The sequence below is a fragment of the Mandrillus leucophaeus genome, unplaced genomic scaffold, assembly GCF_000951045.1.
Source record: "Mandrillus leucophaeus isolate KB7577 unplaced genomic scaffold, Mleu.le_1.0 Scaffold161, whole genome shotgun sequence".
In the NCBI taxonomy this organism is placed as follows: Eukaryota; Metazoa; Chordata; class Mammalia; order Primates; family Cercopithecidae; genus Mandrillus; species Mandrillus leucophaeus.
This window is the reverse complement of record NW_012101599.1, coordinates 2,289,632-2,300,310: the sequence shown is the minus strand read 5'-3', so window position 1 is coordinate 2,300,310 and position 10,679 is coordinate 2,289,632. Positions and strand designations below refer to the sequence as shown.

The window sequence follows — 10,679 nt, the reverse complement described above, 5'->3', positions numbered from 1 at the left end:
TCAAGAGACCTGGAGAGCTGGAGCTGTGGCAGGGACGGTGACGGTGGTGGCTGGAGCTGTGGCAGGGGCGGTGACGGCGGTGGCTGGAGCTGTGGTGGGGCGGTGACGGCGGTGGCTGGAGCTGTGGCAGGGGCGGTGACGGTGGTGGTGGGTTTGAGAGTAATGAATGGCCAAGGCATTCTTTAGAGTTGCCACAGATAAGACTTGGTTGACTGGTTGTGAAAGTTGAGTCTGACCTTTTTTTCTTTGTCACTAAGTCACACTCTGAAGTCGCAATGGAAATGCAGGAGGGCAGGTGTTTGGGGAGTCTGGATGGGGCAGAGGGAGTGGAAGGGGTGAGCATTTGAAGGCAGAAAGATGCTGTCAGATAAAACTAAAAGTGGTCAGAAGAAACCCCAGACAAACCCTGAGCAGCCGCCTCTCCTGGTGGAAGAGCCCGTGGAGCGCCGTACGCCGGTGTCCTTGTGCCTTGTGTTCAGTGTCAGTAAGAGCTCCACTTCTTTCCTTGCCCATCAGTTACTGTGTGTGTGTGTGCATGTTCCTGTGTTCGTTTTAATCTAATACTGTTTCTCCCCCACGGAGCTACACGGTACTCGTTTTATAAGTGTGACCTCAGCAATCTTTATTATCTACCCAAGCACAAATGACTTGTTTTGATCAAGAAAATAAATCGGCTGGGCACCATGGCTCATGCCTGTAATCCCAGCACTTTGGGAGGCCAAGGCGGGCAGATCACTTAGAGCTCAGGAGTTGGAGACCAGCCTGGTCAACATGGTAAAATCCCATCTCTCCAAGAAATACAAAAAATTAGCCTGCATGGTGGTACGTGTCTGTAGTCTAGCACTCGGGAGGTTGAGGTTGGAGGATGGCTTGAGCCCAGGAGTTTGAGGCTGCAATGAGCTGAGATTGCGCCACTGCACGCCAGCCTGGGAGACAGTGAGACCCTGTCTCAAAAAAACAAAAAAACAAACAAACAAACAAACAAAAAAAAAGGAAGAAAATAAGTAACTGTGCACAGCTTTGAGATCCACCCACATGTAGAGAGGGAATTTAAACATGTAAACTAACTAAATGTAAACATCGACGCAGATGTAAACTGAATTCCAGAAAAGGGCATTTTCCATTCCAGACCCTGAGCTCTGCAGTTCCCGCTGCCTGACCTCTATCTGGTTGCACTTCCAAGTTCTTTAAGTCTGTCATTTAGTTCCTGTGAAAATTGCTTCCCTTCAGAGGCACTGACTGTGATCTTTAGGATCTCGGGAGCTGAAGACAGGAGCCAAGAGCGGTGAAGACATTTCTGTTCATCAGCAACACGTTAACAGGCACAAGTAGCCGGTCCGTCCAGTCATCCCATTCTCGTCACCCCACCTTGGAAATCAGCTGAGCGAGTAAATACAGGCATGGGCAACACCGTCTTCACACAAGCCTGTTGGTTTATTTTAACTCCATAGAGAGATGAACAATTGGTTGCTTTTTGGCTTTCCACACAGCTTGTTTTTCTAACCAGTATCATGCCAGGTGGTCAGCATATTCTCTCCCCTGCTGTTAATTAACTGTGACCAAATTTATAGCTCGGAGGGACTGGAGACCATCGACACTCAGAGTCGCCCTATAGGCTGTGGGAGCGCACCGGGGAACAGCCAGCCAGAGGGCAGAGCCACCTGCTGTTCCTCATACCCAGGAGGCCCGGGCTTAGGCCCGGGTTTCAGTACTGAGGCGGGAAGTCCGCCTCGCGAGTGCGGATATGCAGGACTCGCAGTCCTGGGTCTGTGTGCTTTTACCTCTCTGTATAAAATCGATTTCCATAGTGATCAGACATGCAGAAGAGTAATTTCCTGTAAGTTCTGGGTCCTGGCTAAGTGGAAATGCTGCTGCTTGTCTGTTGCGGTTATTTAAGCCACATGACCTCAGAGGGAAAAAATTCACCGTTGGCTTCGATTCTGGGTATCTGGATTTGAAAAAGTCAGCTTTGAGTTTAACCACTGCGTAAATCCACGCCCAGACCTAAAAATTCACCTGCCATGCCATTTCAATAATTACGCTCCAAACAGCAGAAACTGCACACGCCGTCTTTCTTCGTAAGACCTGCATCCTGTTTCCTCCCTGAGCTACGTGCGTGCTGTGTTCTTTCTACAACATGTTAGTCCATTTCTTCCCTGAAAATCAAACGTTTTCATATGGTCTCTCATGATTCCTTGGGAGATAAGGCCACTCATCGTACCTTAAAAATTTTTGTTAGCAGCTGGAATTAATGCTTTTATCATTCTCTCATAATTGAACGTCTTATTCCACATTAACAATCCCCAAATAGGGCATGATGCAGTGTGATAGTGACACTGACACGGGAAGTTTAGAAACCTGGATTTTTTCCTTTGCTGGCTTGGGTCAGAGTCCTCCTATGGTCCTGTGCTAAGAAGCCACACGACAATTGACACTCACTTCACAGGGATATCATGAGAAATGAATAATGGTTATAAGATGCCTCGAACCTTTCCAAAGAAAAGTGATCTGAAAACACATGTTCTCTTCATTCACGGAGAGTGCCTGTAGCCTCCGGATGCAGCTCACTGATGAGCTCTCCTGCTCTCACACTTCTGACCCTCCCAAGGGTCTCCCGATCTCTTCAGAAATGTAACGGAAGGGTTGACAAACAGGGCAACCATGCAGGAGCCAGGCCGTCTTCAGCAGGAGAGATTAGTGAGGGGGGAGTCAGCATGGTTTGGAGCAGGCGTAGGTCCACCCCTTCTGCCAGCTCGTCCGTTCCATTGTAGAAACCCGTGTGTCATGAAGCCGAAGTTTAGGACAGAAAGAAAAGCTGGGGTTTCATAGCCAGGCACCACAGGTTCAATTCCCAGCTCTTCAAGTACCATCTGTGTGGCCTTGGATACATTTCTCAATTTCTTGGAACCTGTATTTGTTCGTCTCTAAGATGAAGACAATAATACTGGTCTTCTGGCTGGGTTTGGTGGCTCACGCCTGTAATCCCAGCACTTTGGGAGACTGGAATCATTTGAGGCCAGGAGTTTTAAGACCAGTTTGGGCAATATAGTGAGACCCTGTCTGTGCAAAAAATCTCAAAAATTAGTCGGGCATGGTGGCACATGCCTGTCGTCCCGGCTGCTCGGAAGGCTGAGGTGGGAGGATTGCTCCATCCCTGCAGGAGGGGGTTGCAGTGAGCTGAGACTGAGCTGCTGCACTCCAGCCTGAGTGAGAAAGTGGGACCCTGTCTTTAGTAATAATAATAATAATATTGGTCTTGCACAGTTATTGTCAAGTATAGATGATACTCTGTCTATTGTGTCTGGTAAACAGTAGGTGTTCAATAAGCAGTAGCTTCTACTTTTATGCCTTTTCTTGGCAGTGGATAGAGGACTTTTTGTGTGTTTCACTTTTAGTGCCACTGTAGAATACTGTGTGTGTGTGTAAGTACTAACTATGTTAAAGCAGAATTTGCCTTAATACTTGCCAATGAACTAACCCTCTGAGTTGGCCGAAGACTGTGGCACAGGCACATTGTATGCAGCCGCATACTTTCTACGGAAAGTCATCCTGCGGAGATTCCTGGGGGCCACTGTCTGCACAGTGTCTCCCAACCCTGCAGCTGGACTGCTCCAGTGCTGCCCTCCAGATCCGTCCCCTGCACGCCACATCCATGTGGGCCCCTCTTGTTGCCTCCTGCGGAAACGTTCCGCAGGTTCCGGTGTGGTCTGCTGCCTCCAGCCTCTTCTCCGCTTTTTCTTCCTTGACTCAGGTCCCTGCCATGTCCCTCCGCAGCTGTGCCCCAGAGCCTCCTTGACAAAGGCAGGGCCCGGTAGCAGGGCCTCCAGAGTCCCTGCAGGACCCCTGTTTTCTTTCTCAGCTCACTCTGGAGGTCAGCCCCGCTGAGCTGAACAGTCTGCACACTACTGCACTGGCATTCCTGCTCCTGCTGTCTTCGCCCCACGTGCTTTTCTTCCATTTCTATTGGCTCTGCCCCACCAGGCATTCTTAGGGAGCCTCTCCTGATGCACCTCCTATTGTCCTGTTTTACCTGTCCCACCTGCAGTGGTGGTTCTTCAACACCTAGAGGACCGTCATCTCTACAAGTGCTGGTAGCATTCTGCCTGGTGTCTATTACACATCCCGAATCGACAGTCACTCCCTGGGTTTTCCCATCATCCAGCCTCCACAGAACGTTTGCCCAGCAGCCGTCCAGCGAACGTTCGCCACATGGAGAAGGTTGCCTGGTTTTCAGTCTTCTCCGGTGAAGACTTTGGACCTCACTTGGTAACATTCCAGGGCTCAACTCCCAGCCCCCACTCCATGCCACCCCTAGAGAAGTGCCTGTAGGCGAAAGTTCCCCAAAGGAAATTTATGTCCGTGTCTTCATATTCACTCCCCCATGCTGATGCACAACAGCCGTTCACTGTCTTTTGTAAAATCACCCAAAAACAGCAAGTAAGTCGCTCCTTGGACTTCTCTTCTCCAGCATATTTAACCTCAGCTCCCTTTACCTCTTGTAGACGCTTCCCCTTTTGACCGTCACTATTGCTCTTTCAAGTCCTTTCCAAATTCTGCATCTTCCTCTTAAATATCTTATGGGAAAGGCGAAGACTTGTTTTCCGTTCAGAAGGCAGTCTCTTTTATGGGGGGGGTTGGGGGGGGTTTGAGACAGGGTCTCACTTTGTCCTCAGGCTGGAGTGCAGTGGTGTCATCCCAGGTCACTGCAACCTCTGCCTCCCAGGCTCAAGCCATTTTCCCGCCTCAGACTCCCCAGTAGCTGGGACTATGTGCGCGTGCCACCACACCTAACTAATTTTTGTATTTTTAGTAGAGACAGGGTTTTGCCATGTTGCCCAGGCTGGTCTTGAACACCTGGCCTCAAGTGATCCTCCTGCCTCAGCCTCCCAAAGCACTTGGATTACAGGTGTGAGCCTGGCCCTCTGCACTTGGCCCAGAAGTCAGCCTCTTGCCCAGCTTTCCTGAGGATTGCTTGAAGGGTAGGTGAAAGGAGGTTTGGCCTCAGGGTTCTGGGCACAGAAACGTCCCATTCTGGCTGGAGAGGAAGCCAGTGAAGGACACTTTCCTGCCTGTGCACAAGTAATCTTGAAGTTGCCTTATTTTCTAGTGAGATGTGTGAGGATGGAGGTAAGATAGATTTTGAATGTACATTGAAGGTAAGGCTGCCCAGTGGAAGACCGGTTCTTGGTGGCTGTGAGTGCACTGTCCCCACCTTATCTGCTGCTGGACATGCCGCTGGAGAGGACAGTTCACTTGGTGGAGGCGTCAGGCTCCTGCCTGCAGCCCTGAGCAGCCCTGGGCTCTCACCTTCTTCACTGGTGTTTCTCTCTTAACTGGTGAGTTAGCCCCCACCCTCCTCCTGGCACATTGCTACTGCCCATTAAGGGAATCTCCAGCCTCCCTCCCAAGTAAACAAAGCTTAAGAAAGAACAGAGACCTCATGGAAGGTGCGCTGAGAGCTTCCTCCTCTCTTCAAGTCTCCCCTGCCTCCACCACCCACACACGGACACACGTGCACACATCCACGCATGCTCACGCTCCCACACACTCACAACTTACAGGGGAATTGGCCATTTGCACTGAGGCCGATGCTGTGAAATGACGAAGAAGCAGTGGAAGGTCCAGTGAGGGTGGCACTGGCCTTTCTGTGAGGTCTGCCGGGTAACTCCACTGAGTCTGGGACCCTGGAGGGCCTAGAGAGGCCGTCCCCTCCCCTTCTCCTGCCTGCCAGTCACACAGAGGGCCATCGGCTTTCGTCTGAACGCAAAGCCCTTTTTCTGCATAAGCCCCCTTTCCCTCCACGAACTTCTTCTGTTTTGAAATAGCAATTGCCTTTTTCAGCAGCCTTTCCTTTTGCTCTTGGCTAGGGAGGACGAGATGCACCAGTGAGTGACCAACATGGGGGAGAAAAGGAAGAGAAAATCAGTCAGTCCCCTTTTCCTCCAGCCCTCCCCAAGCCAGTCCCCCCTTCCCTCCCTACCTCAGTACTTCCCGTCGGCAGCACCACCCACAGGGTCAGGGGAGGGGTGCCCTAGGCCTTCCAGCTCCTTAACTGTGTGTAACACTGGATCTTTTCATAACTTCTGGAATTCCAAAAGGGAGGGAGAAAGCAGGTATATAGTTGCAGACTTTTATATATGATGTAGCGTATAACACATTAAGATTTAAAAGAAGCAGAGCTTAACAACTTGGAAGTATCTTGCTGGAAAAGTGAATATTGTCTTTAAAAGGAATAATTTTAATGAGTGTACAATTAAATGTGCTTTCATTCATTCAAATAAAAAAAAAAAGAGGATCCTCTTTCATACCAGGAATCAGATCTCAGATGGTTTCTATCCAGCGAGGAGACAGTAACTAAGTCGCGTCGTCGAGCAAATACTCAGTAACAAACCCTGGTGGACGCTGTGAGGCAGAGAACAGCGAGTGTGACAGATGTTACGGCCCTGGGGAGGCCTTGCCTCAGGCTGGGAGGAGGTCAGGAAAGGCCTCTCTGGAAGCAGAGACCTGGGTATGAGCAGGAGTTATCTGGAAGAGGTTGAGGGGATGGGTGTGCTTTAAGCTGCATTAGCCAAGGAAGGCAAAAGGACAGAGCCTGAGCTCTGGTGATCCTGAATCTACTGAAGACTTAGTGGTTTTAAGGAGTAGTCAAGCCAGCGGGGCCTGAGAGCAGAAGAATTTCAGCTGACTTTAGATAGGACGTACCAAGCAATGATAACACCCAAATAAAGCAGACCGGGGCCCGGTTGAAAGGAGACAGTGGAAGTGGCCCTCATTCCTCGCACCTGAGGCTCTCTGTGGTCTGGTAGTGGTTTGTCTTATTTTTGCTGGTTGTCGTCCATCTTTCCTATAAAGCGCATACTTTGTGTTGACGCACTAAATGCCATAATGTTGCGATTTCGCTTTTGCCTCACTACTCTCCGGGAAGCAGCTGTGCCCCATGTGTGCTGTGAATATGCCTTACCCTCCCGAAATGGGCTGTCCCAACCAAACAGTTCCGTTCAAAGCCCTGAAAGCACCTGTGATGCTGCACCTGGGGCCTGCGAGTTCCTCGTGCGTGTTGCCGTTGATGAAGAGAAGCTGTCTGGTGACTGGGCTCCCTTCCACGCTGTAACCCAGGGAGCGCCGCCCTTTCTTTAAAGCCCAGGTACTTCTGGAAGATTGATGCTGTCACGTGCCCAGTTAGAGAGAACAGTCTGTGTCTTAAGTGCTCTGTAACTTTTTAATCCTTTGCTTTTTGTTGTTTTCTTTCTAAAGGCTTGAGTTGTCTGTTGAAAACATCTACCAAGACTGGCTTGAGAGTTCCGGAATACCAAAGGTAACTCAAGATAACCACTGGTAGAATCCACGGAGAATAGTAAAGCTTGCTGCTTAGCACATCAGTCATCACAGTGATGTCTTAATATATGTGTAGGAAAGTCATTATCTTAACTGAGTGCAAGTATCCGTAAGTCAGAACGCTTGTCTGCCCTCTGCGTTTCCGCCCCTCGTTGTGGGGTGTGCCTCTGGCCACTTTCAAGTGACCGTGGTATAGGTGGGAGTGATGGTAGCCCCTGAACTGCCTGCTAAATGAGGCCCTGCAAAACGTGGGGTAGATTTTGGGCGGAGCCACCGGCCACCAGTTCCGAGCCCCAGGGGGCGGGGTCGGGGGAGGAGGGGGGGGCGGGGGAGCAGCCGGCCTCCAGCTCTGCTCTTCGGATGTGGCCGACACAGGAGTTGGTTTGCGACCGCCGCCGTCTGTCCTGCCCCGTGGTCCCTGTCCCTTGTTTCCCTGACACGTCTGCGGCTCCCTCGTCTCCTGGTTCTGCGTCGGGCTCCTGTCTCAGGCCAGCCTGCTCATCTGGCTCACCCATTTCCATTGGTCTCTCTGTCTTAGGGACCTGACCCATTTCCATTGGTCTCTGTCTCAGGGACCCGGGCTCCTCCCAGCCAGAGATTCCTGTTGTCTCCCTCCCTTTCAGTCTGTGGGCAGCTCTAAGGGAGAAGCCTTTTCCTGGCCATCCCCAGCTCTGTGGAAATCACCTGGCCTGGAGCTCCTCTCCCCATCCACTCTCCTCTGGCCCTGCACCTGCCAGAGACCACTGGACAGCCCCGGCCCCTTCGCCAAGGTGAATGCTGGCCATGGCAAGCCTAGGTCCTGGGAAATCTGAGGGTTATATCCCAGACGCGCCGTCAGAGGACTCTCAGGCCGGGAGCTCGCTCAGTCTGGGGCAGCGCCCAGAGCGGCTGCAGGCTGGGCCTAACCCAGGGCTGTGGGCCTTGGCGTCTAGGGGCGGACCCGCGTGGTGAGGCAGGCCCTGTAGCCTGCTGGTTTCTGGTTTCATGGCTGGTTCCATGAGCTTCCCCTTGGGAGGGTCTCAATGTCAGTGAGTGTCTGTGAACCATGAAATGAAGGGACAGGAGGGCTGTTCTCCGTTACCTTTTCACCCCCTCCTCACGTCTCTGTCCATTTTCACCACATGGGAAATGTCAGCCATCAGCCCACCGTAAAGCTCGTTCCTAAAAGAGGACGGTTTGCCTTCAGTTCAGGAATGTGTGTCGCCTGTTACAAATTATTTCTTTGGTCCAGTCCTTCTGGGAGGAAAAAATAAAAAAATCCTGAGTCTTACAAACAAAACAAACCAGGGGCAGGACACGGCAGTGCCTGGTCGGGGGCAGTGCCTTCCCTCACGTGGATGACAGTGAGGCCTGTGGGCTCTGAGACGGTGAGTTCCAAACCCGACTGCTCACCGAGGACAGACGTTCAGGAAAAACAAGTTCAGGCTTGTGTAGGTGTGAATAACCGAGCCCTTCCCTTCGTGTGTCAGATGTGGGAGTGCAGGTGCTGGGGGGCGTTTGCTGCAGGCTTCTTTCTTGTGCTCCTAAGCCAGGCTGTTCCAAGGCTCCCAGACAGTCTTAGTGTGGCCTGGAAGCTGGGAGCTCCAGTAACTGGCTCCCAAATTTCCTGGCCTGGAACAAGAAGACTGCTGTTCGCAGCCGTCAGCCCCTAGGGAGGGGAAAGAAAGAGGCCTTAATCCTATGCCCAGAAGCAGGCGCACCCCGCCTAGGCCGTGGTGCTGGGGTCACCCCGCTTAGGCCGTGGTGCTGGGGTCACCCCGCTTAGGCTGTGGTGCTGGGGTGGCTGCGCACCCCGCTTAGGCCGTGGTGCTGGGGTCACCCTGCTTAGGCCCAGGTGCTGGGCTGGCTCTGTCACTGCCGGGGGCGGTCATCTCCCCTGCAGAGGAGGCGGCTTTGCTGCCAGCAGGAGGCTTTTGGTTTTCATTAAAAGAGGGAGGGGTCTGTGGAAGGGACAGATTTGCCTCTGAGCTATACATTTTTTCCAAAGGTCTGGTTGCATTAGTGACAGCTTATAGTGTAGACAGGAATCTCTGCTATAAACTGAAGAGACCTGCTGTCAAAACAGCCAGGTGCAGTGAGGCCAACCAGCTATAAATTGTGTTTAAGACCCAACTGGTATTTCCGTGGGTGCTTCACTGTTCAGTAAAAACAACAGTGTCAGACAAAAGGACTCTGATGGAGCGCGTGCCTCGCCCCTGGCGGGGGATCGGAGGGATGGAGCGCGTGCCTCGCCCCTGGCGGGGGATCGGAGGGATGGAGCGCGCGCCTCGCCCCTGGCGGGGGATCGGAGGGATGGAGCGCGCGCCTCGCCACTGGCGGGGGATCGGATGGCGTCTTTTCGTCTCTTCGACCTGTTTTGGCCGTGATTTCTGCAGCTGCTGCTGATTTACCTACTCTCAACCCCTTTCCCAGTCCTCGAGAGTTCCTTGTCGTTCCCACTTCAGTGAAAAGCTCTACAAGGGCCTGAGAGCCTCCGGCTGCAGGAGGCTCGTGGGGAACGGGACACCTTGTTCTTTGCCCCCATCATTATAATATACAGTTACTAGGATGCTTGCCCTGGAGTGACAACCAGGGCCCTGAAATTGCTCTGATGCTCTTTGTTCTCACAAAATTTTCTGTCCACCAGCGATCGAAGTCATTCGTGACAAAAGAGTCATGTTCTACTGGTGGGGTTTCCATCCACAGGTCACAGAGGCCTTTTGTCTTCGCTCAGGAAGGCTCGCCCTGCAGTTGGCCTCGACTTTCCTCTTTGGCTACACTGAATGGAAATCATTTTTAAAAAGTGGAAATAGCTTCAGTAAAAGTGAGCATGAGCCCTGAAGAAGCAAAAGAAATTGGATCCTAATCTCTTTAAAGAATATCCCAACTCTATAACCTTTGGCCTTGCAAAGAGATTTAAAATTGATTGTACCATCAGTACCACAGATTATTTCTTTTTATGACTTTCTTTTCTGGTTATGGAAGAATTACACATTTACTTTGGGATGTAAAAAAGTCTAAATAAGAAAATAAAAATGACCCAGAGACAAGTTTTTATGTACATCCTTTCACTCATTGTTCCGGGTATATAAATACATATTTTACCCTTTCCTTTCTCTCCCTCTTTAAAAGTAAAAATAACATGCCCTCTGTAGCAAATTCAAACAATAGCAAAAGAGAACACGTGAAACTCCTCGCTGCCCTCAGTGGCACCTCCAGAGATCACCCGCCCCTGATAGCAGCCCGCTGTGGCCGCCCACACAGTTTCTGCGCTGAACGGCATGTAGGCGCACGTTCTTTTGAAATAAAAGTGGAGTCTTCCAAACTTAAGTTATTCATTTAAGGATATACACTGAGTAGTTTCC

The 10,679-nt window shown here is 51.3% G+C and overlaps 1 protein-coding gene across 1 annotated transcript in view; it reads left to right on the top strand.

The window, feature by feature from the left end:
* LOC105536617 (chromosome unknown open reading frame, human C9orf3) overlaps positions 1-10,679 on the top strand; it is a 404,528-nt gene that overhangs the window by 264,528 nt on the left and 129,321 nt on the right. The window contains 4 exon segments of the mRNA XM_011976020.1: positions 7,255-7,315; positions 7,593-7,736; positions 7,959-8,131; positions 9,479-9,697. Of these exon segments, the coding sequence (XP_011831410.1) occupies positions 7,255-7,315; positions 7,593-7,736; positions 7,959-8,131; positions 9,479-9,697 (597 nt within the window).